The sequence below is a fragment of the Crocuta crocuta genome, unplaced genomic scaffold, assembly GCF_008692635.1.
Source record: "Crocuta crocuta isolate KB4526 unplaced genomic scaffold, BGI_CrCroc_1.0 scaffold45, whole genome shotgun sequence".
In the NCBI taxonomy this organism is placed as follows: domain Eukaryota; kingdom Metazoa; phylum Chordata; class Mammalia; order Carnivora; family Hyaenidae; genus Crocuta; species Crocuta crocuta.
In genome coordinates this window covers 3188885-3206711 of record NW_027530544.1, presented here as the reverse complement: position 1 = coordinate 3206711, position 17827 = coordinate 3188885, and the positions used below count along the sequence as shown (strand labels likewise).

The following is a 17827-nucleotide window of genomic DNA, read 5'->3' as shown; positions in this document are numbered from 1 at the left end:
AACCCCATACGGGGTAGCCTCAAACTTGATCAGAAAAATATGTGTGTCTTTTTGTTAAATTACCTTTCTGTAAATCCCAGTTTACAAATATAAAAACACAAGCATGAACCCACTTGTCTAGACAACTCGGGGTCTACGCTGAGGGCAACACTGGATGTGTTAGGGAAGGCTATGATGCTGACCTCAAAGACCAAGAAGGGCTCCCAGTCCTCCCAGTTTCCTTAGTAATCCACTATGATTTGACTATCTAAAGCTTTCTATAAACCTGCTAGCTACAATTTCTGTCTGAAAGAAGTCTTCAATGAAAAGTTTCAATAAAGAAATTAAGAAAGCAACACTGTTTAATTTGCACCAAAAGGAATCAAATACCCAGGGATAAATTTAACCAAGATCAAAGACCTGTACATTGAAAACTGTAAGACAGTAGTGAAAGAAAGTGAAGACAAATAAATGCAATAGTGTTCCTTACTTATGAATTGTCAATGTCCATACTACCCAAAGCAGATATAATGCAATCCCTATTAAAATTCCAATGGTATTTTTTATAGAAATAGAACAAACGATCCTAAAATGTGTATGGAACCTCAAAAGCACCCAAACAATCAAAGCAATCTTAAGAAAGATGAAACCTGGGGCATCTGGGTGGCTCAGTCAGTTAAGTGTCCAGCTTCAGCTCAGGTCATGATCTGGCAGTCCATGAGTTTGAGCCCCGTATCGGGCTCTGTGCTGAAGCTCAGAGCCTGCAGCCTGCTTTGGATTCTTTGTCTCCCTCTCTTATGTCCTTCCCCTGCTTGCGTGTTCACTCTCTCTCTGTCATTAACTTGACAATAAACTATTAAAAAAATAATAAAAATAAATAAAATTTTGCAAAAAAAAGAATAAAGAAACATTAAAAATATTTTTTTAAAGAAAATTGAAGCTGAAAACATCATACTCCCTGATTTCAGACTATACTACAAACCTGCTAAGGTAATCAAGAACACAGTATTGGTATAAAAACAGACACATAGATCAATGGAACAGAACAGAGCCCAGAAATAAACCCATTATTATGTGGGCAATTAATTTATGGCAAAAGAGTCAAGATTATACAATGGGAAAAGGATAAATCTCTTAAAAAATGGTGTTGGGAATACCGAACAGCCACATGCAAAATAATAAAAACTGGACCACTCAGACCATACACAAAAATAATACAAAATGGATTAGACTTGAATGTAAGACCTGGAACAATAAAAACTCCTAGAAAAAAAAGAGGTGGTCAGCAACCTGCATTAAGTTTTGGCAATTTTTTTGGATTTGACACCAAAAGCAAAAGCAGACAAGTGGGACTACATCCAACTAAAAAGCTTCTGCATGGCAAAGGAAATCACCAACAAAATGAACAACCTACTAAATGGGAGAAAGTATTTGCAGATCATGTATCTGCTATGGGGCTAATATCCAAAATATATAAAGAACTCACTGGGGTGCATGGGTGGCTCAGTCGGTTAAGCGTCTGACTTTGGTTCAGGTCATGCTCTCACAGTCTGTGGGTTCAAGCCCTGCATCAGGCTCTGGACTGATAGGCAGTTCAGAGCCCGGAGCCTGCTTTGGATTCTGTGTCTCTTTCTCTCTCTCTCTGCCCTCACCCCACTCATGCTCTGTTTCTTCTGTGTCAATAATAAACATTTAAAAAGTAATAAATATATAAATAAATAAATGACCTCATTTACCTCAACAGCAAAAAAACAGTCAACCGGATTAAGGCAGAAGGCTCACACACACCTTTTTCTAGAGAATAGTATGGCCAACACATATATGAAAAGATGCTCAGCATCACTAAGCAACAAGGAAATGCAAATCCAAAGCACAATGAGGTACACTTCACACCTGTTAGAATGGCTGTCACCAAAAAGACAAGAATAACAAGTGTCAGCAAGGACGTGAAGAGAAAAGGGAACCCTTGTGTCTTGGTGGTAGGAGTACAACCACTATGGGAAACAGTTGGGACATTAGAAAAATTGAAAATAGAACCACCATATGATCTAGCAATTTCATTTTGGAGTATTTACCAAAAAACCCCAAAACACTAATTTGAAAAGATATATGCACCCTTATGTTTATGGCAGCATTATTTATAATAGCCAAGATATAGAAGCAGCCCAAGTGTCCATCTATAGATGAATGGATTTGGTAATATATACACTTGGAATATTACTCAGACATAAAAAGTAAAATCTTGCCATTCATAATAACACAGATGGGCCTAAAAGGTATGATGCTAAGTGAAATAAGTCAAAGACAAATACCATAGGATTTCACTTATAGGTGTGATCTAAAAAATAAAACAACAAACAAAAAAAAGCAGAAACAGACCCACAAACAGAGGAGGAAATGGTTGTTGCCAGGCGGGGAGGAGGGTGGACAGATGAGCAAAATGGGTGAAGACGGGTAGGAAGTATGGGTTTCCAGTTATGGACTGAATAAATTATGGGAGTTAAAGGTACAGGTAGGGAATAGTGACAGATGGTAGCTACACTTGTGGTGAGCACAGCAGAAAATGGAGTAGCTTAATCCCTGTGTTGTACACCTATATTTCAATTAACAAAAACACATCCTCCCAAAACAAAAAAGGAAAGAAAAAGACTCAAAAATATAGAGAACTGGTGGTTACCAGAGGAGAGTGGGGTGGGGGGTGGGATGTAGGAGAAATAGCTGAAGGGAATTGAGGGTTTAAAATACATGTCACTGGTGGGGCGCCTGGGTGGCTTAGTCGGTTAAGCGTCCGACTTTCGCTTAGGTCATGATCTCGCGGTTCGTGGGTTCGAGCTGCGCATCAGGCTCTGTGCTGACTGCCAGCTCAGAGCCTGGAGCCTATTTCAGAGTCTATGTCTCTCTCTCTCTCTGACCCTCCCCTGCTCATGCACAGTCTCTCTCTCTCTCTCTCTCCTAGAAATAAATAAAAATATTAAAAAAAAAATACATGTCACTGGGAAGAAAAGTACAGCATAGAGAATATCATGAATATCATAATAACTTTATACAGTGACAGATATAACTACACTTATTGTGGTGAACATTTCACAATGCATATAACTGTCAAATCACTATGTTTTCTACCTGAAACTAATATGTCAACTAAAACTACAAATTTTTTAAAAAGGAAAAAAAACCCTAAGGACTCCAAAAAAACTATTAGAAAAAGTGAATTCAGTAAAGTTGAAGAATACAAAATCAATATATCTGTCAATATCTGTGGGGTTTCTATACACAAATGCAGTAGAAAGAGAAAGCAAGAAAACAATCCCACTTACAACTTCATCAAAAAGAATTAAATACTTAGGAATAAATTTAACCAAGAGGGTGAAAGACTGGTACACAAAAACTGTAAGACTCTAATGAAAAGAAATTGAAGAGGATACAAATAAAAGATATATTATGCTCATGGATTAGCAATATTAATTCTTGCTAAAAGGTCCATACTCCTCAAAGTGAACTATATATTCAATGAAATCCCCATCAAAATCCCAATAGCATTTTTCACAGAACTAGACCAAATAATCCTAAAATACATGTGGAACCACAAAAGAGACCGAATAGCCAGAGAAATCTTGAGAAAGGAGAACAAAGCTAGAGGCATCACAATCCCAGACTTCAAACTATCCTACAAAGCTAAAGTAACCAGAACAGTAAGGTACTGGCACAAAGATAGATACATAGATCAATGGAACTGAGAGCCTGGAAATAAACCCATTCATATATGATCAGTTAATCTATAACAAAGGAGGAGAGCATATACAGTGGGGCAAAGACAGTCTCTTCACTATATGCTGTTGGGAAAACTGGACAGCAACATGCAAAAGAGCTAAACCAGACCACTTTCTTCCACCATACATAAACTCAAAATGAATTAAAGATCTAAATGTAAGACCTGAAACCATAAAGCTCCTAAAAGAAAACATTGGCAATAAGCTCTTGGACAGGAGTTTTATCAAAAATTTTTTTAAGCTTTTAAGCAATTTTACACTCAACATTGAGCCCGAACTCACAACCCCAAGATCAAGAGTCACATGTTCTACCAGCTGAGCCAGCCTGGCACCCCCTCCTTATTTTTTTTTTTAAAGATTTAATTTTTATGCAATTATTTTTTTGATCTGTCTCTTCAGGCAAGTGCAACAAAACCAAAAATAAACAATTGGGAATAAATCAAAATAAAAAGCTTTTGCACAGCGAATAAAACCATCAACAAAGCAAAACGGAAACCTACTGATGGGAGAAGATAACTGCAAATGATATATCCAATAAAAGGTTAATATCCAAAACGTATAAAGAACTTGTACAACACAACACCAACGAAACAAACAATCCAACCTGAAAATGGGCAGACACCCCAAATACACTTTTTCAAGGAAGAAATATAGATCATACAGATGGCCAACAGACACATGAAAAGATGCTCAACATTACTAATCATCAGGGAAATGCAAATTAAAACCACAATGAGAGACCACCTCACACCTGTCAGAATGCCTAAATCAAAGAGACAAGAAACAGATGTTGGAGACAATGTGCAGAAAAAGGGAACCCTCATGCAGTGTTGGTAGGAACGTAAAATGGGGCAGCCACTCGGAAAACAGTATGAAAGTTCATCAAAAATTATAAATAGAAATGCTGTACAATCCAGTAATTCCACTTCTGGGTGTTCACCTGAAGAAAATGAAAACAAAAATTTGAAAATGCACCCCAACATTATTTACAATAGAGAAGATATGGAAGCAACCTAAGTGTTCACTAGTAGATGGATAAAGAGTGGTACATATGCAAAATGGAATTATTACTTGGCCAGAAAAAAGAATGAAATCTTACCATATGTGATAACATGGATGGACCTAGAGGTTAGTATGCAAAGTGAAGTTAGAGAAAGACAAAACCCATATGATTTCCCTTATATATGGAATCTGAAAAGCAAAACAAAACAAAACAGACTCAAATACAGAATATGAACTGTTGGTTGCCAGAGAAGGGGGAAGGCCTATAGGAAAAACAGGTGAAGGGAATTAAGTGATACAAACTTCCAGTCATAACATAAATAAGTCACAGGGATGTAAAGTACAGCATAGAGAATATAATAAATGATATTTCAATACTTTTGTATGGTGACAGTTGGTAACTACACTATTCATAATGTATATAAATGTGGAATCACTATGCTGCTCACCTGTTACTAACCTAATATTTCTTCTTCTTCTTTTTTTTTTAATGTTTATTTTTGAGAGGCAGAGTAAGAGTGTGAGCCAGGGAGTGGCAGAGAGGGAGGGAGACACAGAATCTGAAGCAGGCTCCAGGGCTCGAACTCACGAACTGCAAGATCATGCTTTGAGCCGAAGTCTGCTGCTTAACCAACTGAGCCACGCAGGCATCCCTACTAACCTAATATTTCAACTTCAATTAGGAAGGAAGAAAATTATGTGTGACATATTAACTAGGCTTACTGTGATCATTTAACAATACATGAAAATAGCCAATCATTATGTTGAACACCGGAAACTAATATAATGTATGTCAATTGTACTTAAAAAATCAATTAAGCCCTTTAACACTCGCTTTAGTAATATATTTTAATGTTTGCTTATTTTGAGAGGGAGAGAGCAGGGAAGGGGCAGAGAAGGAGAGAGGGAGAGGGAGAGAGAGACAGAAAGAATCCCAAGCAGACTCCACACTGTCAGTGCAGAGCCCAAGATCATGACCTAAGTAGATATCAAGAGTTGGACGCTTCACCACCTGGGCCACCCAGGTGTCCATAGTAATCGAACCAGTCTTCTCACACCAAGGCCAAGAAAAGTTAAAATAAGCAAATAGGACTACATCAAGCTAAAAAGCTTTTGCACAGTGAAGGAAATCATCAACACAATGAGAAGGCAATCTACTTAGTGTGAAAAGATATTTGCAAATCATATATCCAATAAGGGGTTAATATCCAAACTATATAAAGAACTTACACAATATAAAAACAATTTTTAAACAGGTACAGAACTTGAATAGACATTTTCCCAAAAACATACAGATGGCCAATGGGCACATGAAAAGAGGGAAAGGCAAATGAAAACCACAAACAACATGTCTGGTTGGCTGTTCTCAAAACACAAGAAATAACAAGTGTTCTTAAGGATGTGAAGAAAAGGGAACCCTTATACACTGTTGGTACAGCCAGTATGGAAAACTGTATGGGGATATCTTAAAAAATTAAAAATATCATATGATCCAGCAATTCCACTTCTAGGTAATTATGTGAAGAAAACAAAAACACCAATTTGAAAAGATACATGCACCCTTATGTTCACTGCAGCATTACTTACAATAGACAAGATGTGGAAGCAGGTTATGTGCCCATCAGTAAATAAATGGATAAAGATGTGGTGTATGTGTATACACACATATATATGATACACACATATATACAATGGAATACTGTTCAACGATAAAAAAAGAAAATCTTGCCACTTACAACAACATGGATGGACCCAGAGGGTATTTACTTTCTAAGTAAAATAAATCAACAGAGGAAGAGCAATATCATATGATTTCATCTACATGTGGAATCTAAAAACCAAAATGAATAAACAAAACAAACAGAATCATTGACACAGATAACAAACTAAGTAACTATTGCTTACTAGCTGGGAAGGGTTGGCGGTGCAGGTGAAATACATGAAGGGGATTAAGTGATAAAAAACTTCCAGTTAATAAATAAGTCATGGAGATGTTAGGTACAGCATAGAATTTAGTGAATAATACTGGAAAAAAAAAAAATGGAAGCTTACATACCAAAATGTTAAAAAAGACATAGTTTCATAAATGCAGTGCCTACTGTGTGAAGTACTACTTTATAATATCCTTTTCCACATAAATCATCACATTTTAATGCTAGAATGCACACTTTCATCCACCTTATTTAAAAAAAAAAAGCAAACAATCTCTCAAGAATCGCATAGTGAACTAGATCAGGTCTTCAAAATTTCTCACACCTATACTTCCGAAGATTTGAAAATTCCGTGAATGTTTTTAAGCTGCTAAAGATGTAATTTCTAGAGTGCTAAAAAATTATGTTTCCCTAGAACTGTTATGTCACTCTTTAAAAAGTGAATACAACAGGATGCAAATGCTATAGAGTTTTGACACTGAACATCTCCATTTTTAAAAAATATGAAAACGCTGCACTAGGAAAGGTGGAAACTTTTTACATTTCTGGAACTCATTTTCATTCCACTGTGCACAGAATTTTATTCTAATGTAATTAAGCTTTTACTTGGAAAGCTTTTAGTGATCACTCTATCATATTTCTCCATTAACAAAAATGTATAGAAATTCAAATTTAAAACTGTAAATTAAAAAAATTCCTATGATCTCTTAAGTGTTAAAAACTGTTAACATATTATTACAATAATTACAATCATGAAATTAACTAAAACATAAATTTGCAAATTTTGATAGAAGCAGAATGGATTATTTTGGAAATATTTCTCTTAGAGGAACGGTACCCCTTCATTTGTTTGTGTATTTACTTAAGTTGAATATTACAACTAGGAAGCTAGAGTTTAGTGTAAATTCTATCAGGTTTTTTTGGGGTGTAAATAATGAGAAATACTGTTCACAGAAATAAGTAGATATAGAAAGGAGTTCCATTACTGCTAGGTTTCTGAACGTTTTCAATTCCTGAGTTAACCACTAAAAATCACTCACACACACACACACACACGCACCAAGATCTAGTATCAAAAAGCAATTTTTAGTCATCAACTGACTTGTTAAAACCTAAGCCAATTTTTCATTAGAAGTTTCCCTAGCGACTGACCTTCTAAGGATGGACGAGACAGATGTACCATAGTATATGGATTCTGGATGGTGAGAATAGTCCAACCCACTTCAACCAGCGCTTCAATCCTTTGTATAGGAACCTCAGAAAATAGGGGTCCCACATGGTGAGAATAAACCCTTAGGTGGTGGAGGAAATACATGTGTCTTCTTGATTAAACCACTGTGACGACGGAAATGTTCTGCATCTGCACTGTCCAACGGGCCACTAGCTACATGTGACTATTTCAATTTTAAAATTCATAACATTCAGTATTCACGTGAGGCTAGTAGCAACTCTAATGGACAGGGCATTCAACCCTTCCACTTGGTGCGGTCAGCAGCTTTGGCTGACAGCTTGTTAGAAGGACAGAACCTCGGGCCCTGCCTCAGATCTACTGAATCCGATTACCCATTTTAACAAAATTCCCAGGTGATTCAAATATACTCAAAAGATGGAGAAGTAACGTGCTAGAAACCTCAAATTTGGGCAGTTTTTCCTTATACTGACCAAAATAGTGCTTCCACGAAATGCCATCCTTTGGCCTTCATTCTCACTCCTAGCCACAAAGTGCAAAATCGAATCCTCCGTTCTAATTAACAGCCCTCCAAACATTTAAGCAGTTGTGTCCCCACATCTAGTTTTTTCAGGGGCAAATATCGACAGTGCCCCAAACGGGGCTTCCTGATTCTCTTGCAAAGCACGTGTCAAAGCTGGTGGGTCAAGGAACAGGCTGCTCTCTAGATCCTGATAAAATAAACAACTTTTCCTGTTTGTGGGCCCTGCTCCTAGGCTGGCAGGGAAGCAAACCGTCAATGCACGGGCTCTATTTCTACCCAAAGCACACACTGTACCTCTGCTTCAGGGCGGGAAAAAGTCTTAAAAACCTCCCGGGTTCCTTTAAGATTAGTCATGCAACCTTTTACATACTCAAAACATAAGATAAAACCTACAACTTTCTGAGATGCCTTTGGTCATGGTGATTTCTAACTATGTAAAAAAAAAAAAAAGGTATAAGCCTGCACCAAATGTTCCCTCCCTGGAGCTCTCTCTGTGAAGACTGTGTATACAGAGCTGCTAACTTGGGCCCAAATAAAATCAATTGAAGAAAGGTTTGTTCATTTTGCATCAACATTCCGCAAGGGCCTAACTAAGTACCTGGCCTCTAGGCCTCTCAAATCGACTCCCCAGGCCGACAGTAGGGTCGGCTGCCTGCTTGGCTTTTTGCTCTCACCCACAGCCCAACTCCTTCACCCTCTCCGCATCCTGGTCCCCGTTCCGAGCACCCAGCCCTGTTCTCCCCCTTTCCCCGGCTGGCACCTGACTGAGAAGACGTGGTCGAGACACGATGCCGCGTAGATCGATGTAAACAGGGGAAGAGAGCCCGCTCTTCAGTACGAAGTTCCCAAATTTAAAAGCCTGCACGTCGTACAGACCCGTTACCAATGACTCCAAATCGGCCTCTGCGGCTGCCATTGCCACGCGCTCCCGTCCCGGTTCTAAGCACCGAAGCGCGCCAGGCCTGCGGCGCCCCGATGCCGTCACCGAGAAAGCCCCGCCTCTTCCGCCCTGTCTTCCGGCGGCCTCGCGGCTCACTGCTTTCGTCTCCCGGTGTTTAAGGAGCGCGGCCTTGCTGGCTGTGGAAGCGAGCAGGACGCAGTCGTTTGGGCTTCTAGCGGCTGCCTCTGGATCGGGTCGCTGGAGTTCAACGCTCCGAGTCCCTAGATTGACTCCCGAGTCATAGAGCCAAGCCTCTCTAGAGGGTTTGTGTAAATGCTGCCCATTTTATAGCGCAGTGTCCCCTTATCTACTTCCTGGCCGAGCCTTGCGTTATTCGCCAATTATTAGTCACGATTCCCTCCTCCCTCCCCCCAGCGTACCCTTCCCTGCCCCGACCCTGGTTTCTCCAAAAGGACGGAAGTTCTCGAAGACAGGAATCCTTACTCAATTCTTGTTAACTTCATGGCACTGGCACATGACAGTGTCATAGCAATTCGTACCTGAGACTATAAAGCGCTTATGTAATTGTTCATTACCTCTTCTGTCGGAGGTGTCCTGGAGAAGGACTTGGGTTTATTCCCGTTAGAATAGCTCAGCTGCTTGGAGCGTAATAAATGTACAGCAGATGTGGAAGGGAGGGAGGAGAATAGAGGAGGATGAATTGCTCCGTGTCAGCATTATCCAGGAGGGTAATCTTGCCAGCCAATCTGAAAATCCAAGCGTATTTGGTCCTTACAAATAAATCCCTTAATGTGGGGGAAATTCCCATTATGTGTAGAAGGCAATACTTTAAGGGAAATAACTTCAAACCATAGGGCTCATGATGGTTACTCATTAAATTGATTCTGATTTCATTCCTATGTTTCTATATTTTTAATGTCCGCATGTTCTCTGAAGAGATTGTGCTGACCAAACAGTATGAAGAACCCATGCTTTTGAGAGTTATTTCTCATTTCAGATAAATGCAGTACATTTATGATTAAAAAAAAAAAAGGAGCCAAATGTTTGTAGCAGCTTTGTTCTTATTGGCAAAGTAACCTAATCAAGACGCTTCGATCTGTAACATTCTAGCTAACTGGCAGTGGTACTCTGAATCAGTATTACACTTGGGTGGCTCAGGCAGACCTGTTTAAGTCTATATAGGCTAATCTGGACTCTGAGAGCAGACCATGATGCATACATTTCTGAGATCCAGCTCAGATGGCCTGACAATTTTCTAACAAAGTTGGCATTTGGAACACCAGGATGAAGTTTACAACACACACCTGAGATTTACTTGACCTTTTTTTGTTTGTTTGTTTTTGATAAATGCTTTAGGATACTTCTTTCCAAAATGCTGGGCAAAAAGTGTAATAATAATGTGATATTTTCATCTTGTCAAAGGCTTTCATATATTTGGGAAAGAAAAATTATTACTCTTTCTTTTGAACAATGGTTTTAATTAGAAAGAAAAGAAAAAGACCACCAGAAATCATATCTTTAGTATAGTGTATTTATAGGAATGCATAACTTGTGAGATGTACATTTTGAAGTTTCATCCATAACTTATAACATTTACTGTAGTAATAACAAGACAGCAGATAATCACTTTACAACATTACACATGAGTGATTTTGACTTACAAATAAAATATTTACAACTACCTTTACAAAACGACATTGTGTGCATACAAAATGAACTGCAGAAAAATTTAAAAATAATAAGACAACCAAAAACCCAGAAGATACACTTAAGGCAGACCAGCAAGACACTGAAATAATTAAGGCTGTGGAATTCTTCTGCACCTTGAAAATATAGAGCTATTTATCAATACTGTGGAGTGATTTTAAATCAATTGTTACAAGCCTGATGGAAGTATGTACTTATATGTATATGTGTAATGGTCCCTATGGGGAAACCTATCCACTTATGGATAAGGCCCTTTATCTTAATGGCCAGAGAAGCCCACTCCAAACTCCCAAAAGACTTGGTGGGGAGGGGTCACTCAAAACCAAGAGGTGTCATTGCAGTTTGCAAACCAACTATTAATAATTCAAATATAAATATATTCCTGACCCTAGGAGTAAACAGATAGCCTAAATGATGGCCCCATTATGTTTCAGGCTTTGTTCACTTGGCTCTGTGGACTTCAAAGGACAGCAAGTAATTCCCAAATGAGTAGACCCTAACTCCACCCATCAGCCCTAATGGTTTTGAATGGCCCTAAATGGTTTTCCAGCAGAAAAATTGACCGACCTGGGCTGTCTTCAACTGGATAGATTTCTGCATGTGAGCAATAACATATACATACATATTATACACTATATACATGTACAGGTGTACATATATCCATATTTTCCAACAGTTTGCACTTTGATCACTACTGTTCTCTGACTAGGATCTCATTCTGATGGGTATGTTTAGAATTTTTCACAGTCTTCACATTGGTCCTAACTACTGGTTTTACTCACCTTCCCCATAGAGCAGGCTGGAGTTTGGCAGAAACAGAAGTAAAAGCACCAGGGTCAAAAAAAAAANACCCCAGGGGAAAAAAAAAAAAAAAAAAAAAAAAAAAATCAGACACAGAGATGACAGATATGGCTTAAGTTAGTAAGAGGAGATATACGTTTTGTTAACTTCAAATTCATAACCACAGTCTCTGAGAGCATGGTAACAGTCCCCATAATACTCCAGGATGTGGATTCAACTCTTGATAGAAGTCAGGCATTGATGGAACTCTTAATGCTAGCTATCCCTGGGCTAGCAAATTAGCTTGTCAAATTTTATTTGCACTTTTTTCCCACCACCCACTCTTTTCTCAGCTATCCTCACCCTCTGAAATAACAGGTATCTGAATAAACAATTAATCTCAATCATTTGAATAAAACTAAATCTGACCACATTTTAGAACCTCCCAATAAACAGGCTGACAAAACACAATAGCCTCTGAGTATTTCAGGCTTTCACGAGTATTAATTTCAAGCTTCCTATAAATGACCCTTAAAGATGAAAATTTGTCATAGAGTAATTGATTTTTCCTCTCCTCTAACTTCTACACATTTGAAAAATGCAGAAATGCCTTTCATAGAAGATATGGCCTATGATATTTCTGTGTTCTATTTCTATATAGATTTCTCATATGAATAATATTTCCTATTAAAATGTCTAGTGCTATGGACAAATTTCAGCTCTTTCCAACCCTCTAGAATTAATGAAACAACTGAGAGCCTTATAGGTTTTAGAAAATAAATATTAACATGGTAGCTTCCCTTTTCTTAGTGGAGTATGTATGAAACTTATCTTTTCTAAACCGGCCCCAGGTTTAATTATTAATTTACAAACGATCCCTAGACATTAAATAGTTAAGAAAAATCACAATGCAAATAAACCCACTGGAAGCCCACATACAGTGTTAGTCTAACCCAGACCCCACAGACATGCTACACAGGAGAGAAAGGAATAAAGCCCACATTCCTCAAAACTGAACAAGGGAGTGGTGAGTTTGCACTTTTGCCCTACAGCAGAGACCTCTTATGTTTGCCATATTTCCTCCTCTATCAAATGTATGGGACAAAGTTTCAGTTAATACACAGAAATGACCACCATCTAGTTTATAACGTATTTGCTCCCTCATGTCCTCACAAATCTAAATTTCCATGTTCTTTCATATAGGCAAGCAAACAGGAATGACTAACTCATGGGCACTAAATCATGGAGACTATGGGAAAGCAAATATGCTACTTCTGAAACACTTAATTATCTAAAAAAAAAAAAAATCTAAGGTTTCCCCTTTAAAACCCAACAGTTCCATTCATTTCTACACCCTGTGCATGTAATTTGCTTCTCACAATGGATGCCAGTGAGATTCTGAAGAAATGAGTTGTGATATCAGACAATATTTTATTCTTACTTCTACCCTTCCAGTGAGGGAAGTGGCTGTTTGGGTTCTTCTCTGACAATGTTTCCAGATCAAACAGCTTGAGAAGAGAGAATAGCAATTGCTTTGGAGGGCACCCTAATTTGTGTCTGCCATCAGAAATCCTGGAGAAAGCAATTTATTCACATAAGACCATCAGCTCTCCTAACCTATTTCTGTAGACAATCTTTTTAAATTATTGAAATTACAGGCTAAGACCAAATAATATTTAGACAAAGAGCACCTGGTACTTCCAATTAAAATCAAATTACAGAATTTAATCTTATGAGTTTGCAAATGGTATCCTAAAACATGAATATTGAAAACCTGGAATGTTCAAAGTTACTATTAATAAAGTTCTTAGCACTGGCAGTGTGTAGCACTTTTAAAAAAATCAAAGTGTATTTTAGACATCCCAACTATGCTATTTTCCCTACATTCCTATGAGATTAAAGTCCCTCCTCTCCCCCCCCCATCCCATTTTAACAATGGGGACTTTTGGGACAGAAAAAACAAAGACTTTCTGTAAGAAAGGATGAATCAGGAATAGCTTGAGGGTGAAACCCAAGAATTCCTGGCCTCACCCTATATTCAGATGTTTTCATTTAAAAGATATTTTAACATAAAGGAAAAAAATGCTGCAGTATCAATCAATCTACATACAATGAACTTCTTTATCTCCCATCCTCCCCTCTGAAAGGCACTACTATTTATAAAGGCTTTGTGAATGACAAAGCGGTGAAGCCAGCTTTTCCTCTGCTTCCTCTACTCCCCCAAGAGTGTTTATGGCTGTGAGAGTCCTGTAGGACACCTCCACGTTGCAATTTTTTTCTTAAAAATTTTCCCACATTCAGCTGTAAGTGGATATAAATCTATTTAATTTGAAACAAATGTAAAAGATGCAGTAAATCATTATATCTTTAAAAAATTATTATGAGTTGTCCCTGATCTTTTCTTCTTTCTGCATCCCACCCTTACAAAACAAAACAGACCTCAAAACTCTATGCAATGAAAAAAAAACAAGCAAGAAATTTATGACATTAACCAACACTAATTTTTCCCATTTCAACTGGAAGCTCACTTCCACTAATTCCCAGTTAAGTTTTGATTTCAAAAACTATGGTCGAAGTGGACCATTTTCTCTTCTTCCCCTCTCTACCAGAAAGCAATATCTGCCAAAACAGGTACAAGAAAGTGGTTATTAATCCTCCGTCCCTCCCCATGGTTGCCCACAGAGCAACCTCAAGTACATTTCCCAAGCCCCACCTTCTGGGCTTCCCTGTTAAAGCCTTCCTTGTTATTTCCAGCTCCCTATGGAGAATTCTTGAGCCAGGATTGCTAAATTACTTCTGTTGGGGAGTGGGCAGGGGCTTTGCAGACAGGGAACCTCTCTGTTAGTTTAATTCAGTTATCAAACTATATAAAATACACACCCTTTCTCTTGGGGCCTCTGTTAAATTAATTCTAATGATTGTACTTTGGCTCCAGTTAACAGAATCATCCTACTTTTCATTTCTATGTCCTGCCTCTCCTGTCTCCCCATTTCCCCAGCATGTGTACTTGTGGGGAGGGGAAATTCCACACAACCCCACACCTGGGCTGTTCCAACTCTGATGTAAAAGCTGATATAAAACTTTTGGCTCCAACATTCTGTCAGCTTCCCTCCCACAACATGATTTCATGAATTCTCTCCTGTGCCCTCTGTGCACTACTGTCCAAGGCTCGAATCTTCTCCAGCAGAATCTCAACCAGTCTCTTACATGGTCATACACACTCAAAAGGACTCAGCACAGATTTCTTTAGTTGCTGTGCACAGTGGATGAAACAGACCTTGCCAAGTCACATTTTATGGGTATTTGGAATCCTCAGTGCCTGCCCTCCATCCGGTGACTAGCCCCAGGGACCAGGCTTCTTTTAGGCTAGATCTCACAATGGAGACATGTTTACTAAAAGGTTTTTTAGTAAATATGTTTTAAATTTTAAAATATTATATCAGATAGTATTTGTATATACATGTAGGTTTAAATGAAGACTAGGGAGGGTTGGTCAAGGGCGATCTCTGAGGGAGGGCGCCTTGGTGACCCAGGGCCATTCGAAACTAGGAACCAAATAACAGTTGGAATCAGTTTCCACGTATTTGGTTAATCCTAAAAATACGAAGTGCTATCTAGTCTTATTGCTTGTACTTTCTACTAATTGATTAATCTATAATCTTGAATGGGATGAGGCGGAGGGTAGATGAGGAAGTTGACTCTAAGACCAATGGAAAAGACAGATGAGTGGTTTTAATTCTATATTTCCGCTGTGGGAATAAGTGTTTTTATATATTAAAGTTCAGACTTCGTTTCCACCATTCCTTTTCATTTAGATAGGTTTGTAATTCTATTTATCCTTCATAAACTCTCTGCTTGCACTTTTGTGCAGCTTGATTTTAATTTTCTCAATCCTATCATAGGAGAGAAGCAATGCCATTAAAACTGATTTGAGGACAAACACTTGAGTTATTTTTTTAAAATATTATTTGCATATCCTAGAAAACAAAGGGTGGGTCAAGTACCAACACACAAAAAACCCCCAAAAATTGTTCCCCAAAAACAAAGAAAGAAAAACAATCATGAAATGCCCAGGTTGAATTTTTTTCCCCCACTAGCTGGGGAAAGGGCAGTTCATAATCACTGGGAGTGGAGAACACATGCCGGGAAGCAGCGTTGGCCTCAAAGTGCAATTTGTCCTTTTGGTCCAGGGAAATATCAGCGGCTGAGTGGTGACGGGTATTGCAATCACAGTCGAAACTCAATGCTCTGTTAGAGTGATGTATCAGATTTTATTCCATGGCTTCAAAAAGGACTTGGGACCAGGCCTTTAAAAGGCCTATATGGCTGCCTCCTTTTGGTAAGCACCCCTTAGCTTCCAGAAGGGGTTAGAAATAAAGCAAACCAACTTTCTGAGGACTGCCTTCTACAGCTGTAGAAGAAGTCAGAAAGCGTTGTTACGTTGGTCTTAGGAACCATAGGAAAGGTCTCTATTTGCCCTTTTGTATGAACCTGTTATATTCATTACCTAGTTCAAACCGAGTGTAGACATAAAAATAACCCCAGAACTCTTACTGTATTTGGACTTCTTTCCTGGCAGGCTTTCCTGCCAGATGAACTCTAAGCTGCCGGTGAATTTGGGGGTAGCGTTTCATATACAGAACCTATGTTAATCAAATACTTGTGACTGAGAGAAAAATCATCTCATTCACAACTGCAAAAGGGTAACATTGCTTTCTCTTAATGCACGGGTTCTGGTAAAAGATTTCTATACAAGATTTATAAAATGCTCTAAAAAACTTGTCATCTAATTGTGCTTAGTCAAAACAATGTAATGCTTCGGTAAATAAATTACTGTCTTAACTGGAGCACTCAAAGTTACTTATGATTGATTTCATATATACCTCTATATTATAAAACTCTGAAAATTGAATGGAATATATTTTACTGTATGTGTATATGTATCCTATTAAGAAACTATATCTAAGTAATCTAAACCAGAATAGTTGGCATACACGACATCTCTGTTAAATAGAACTTTTTGCTTAAAATTTCAGCAGAGTTAGAAACCTTTTATGCTCACTACAGTGAGCTTTGGGTTTGCCCAGTTAACCACTCATTTTGGAACACACTATTAAAATCGTCTAACAGCTAATATTCTTGTTCTTCTTGGCCTTCTCTTTAATGGTTTGGGTGACTCTTTGCATCTTTACCTCTTCCGAATGACCTTCTGAAAAGCCCCTGGATTTAGGGTAATTTTACGGCTGCCCAGACCCTGAATAACCCCTGATGAGGTTTAAGAGGTACATCTCTCGATCCAGAGAACTGCATGGAGTGAACTAACAGAATTATTTACAGACATTCAGTCTTGCTTTGGTTCACACTGCACTTCCATGTGAAACCCCAAGGGCTAGGAGATGGCTACGTCCCTTGGTTTACCCGGTTGACGATGTAGCTCTTGACGTTGGGGACAGGCCGCACGTCATTCTGATGCTTGCGGCGTTCTATGAAGCACGCCAGGCGGGAGGTGTCCAGGGGGATTTTGGAGTAGCTGCCATTGTGGGGCTGCAGCCAGGGATGCTGCAGGCAGGTGGCTGCCGTGGGCCTCCTCCGGAAGTCTTCCTGCAGGATCACATTGATGAAGTCTCTGGCAGCATTGCTCACGCCACAGAAGTATTCATGTGGGAAGCTAAAGTCCACCCTGCACACGTTGATACATGTCTCCTCTTTACTCTCATCCAAGAAGGGAGACACGCCACTCAGCATGACATACGTCAGTACCCCAATGCTCCAGATGTCTGTGCCCAGGGAGACGGGGATGCCTTGGATCACTTCTGGGGCGGCAAACTCGGGGTTCCCCAGCAGGTGGTGGATGTGGAAGTGCCCCGAGATCTGGACGGCATCCTCCAGGTCTATGAGCTTCACTCGAGGTACTGGAATGCGAAGGTCAATGAGCAGGTTTTCAGGCTGAGGAGACCCAGGCGTGAGGGAGAAGAGAAGGCAAGTTCAGCTTTCTGTCTTGACTACCAGTACGACTCTGGTGGTTCAAACACGGTTCTGCTATTC

At 39.0% G+C, this 17827-nt stretch overlaps 2 protein-coding genes across 3 annotated transcripts in view; both read right to left on the bottom strand.

Moving 5' to 3' along the window:
- Window positions 1-9362, bottom strand: part of UMPS (uridine monophosphate synthetase) — a 31696-nt gene extending 22334 nt beyond the window's left edge. For both annotated transcript variants that reach the window (XM_077767626.1, XM_077767628.1), the window contains exon 1: window positions 9155-9362. In XM_077767626.1, the coding sequence (XP_077623752.1) occupies window positions 9155-9310 (156 nt within the window). In that variant the 5' untranslated portion in view covers window positions 9311-9362. The remainder of the gene's footprint in view (window positions 1-9154) is intronic.
- Window positions 9363-13727: 4365 nt separating this feature from the next.
- The window catches only part of LOC144234388 (kalirin-like), a 112945-nt gene continuing 108845 nt past the window's right edge, over window positions 13728-17827 (bottom strand). The window contains exon 27 of the mRNA XM_077767721.1: window positions 13728-17728. Coding sequence (XP_077623847.1) covers window positions 17183-17728 — 546 coding nt within the window. The 3' untranslated portion in view covers window positions 13728-17182. The remainder of the gene's footprint in view (window positions 17729-17827) is intronic.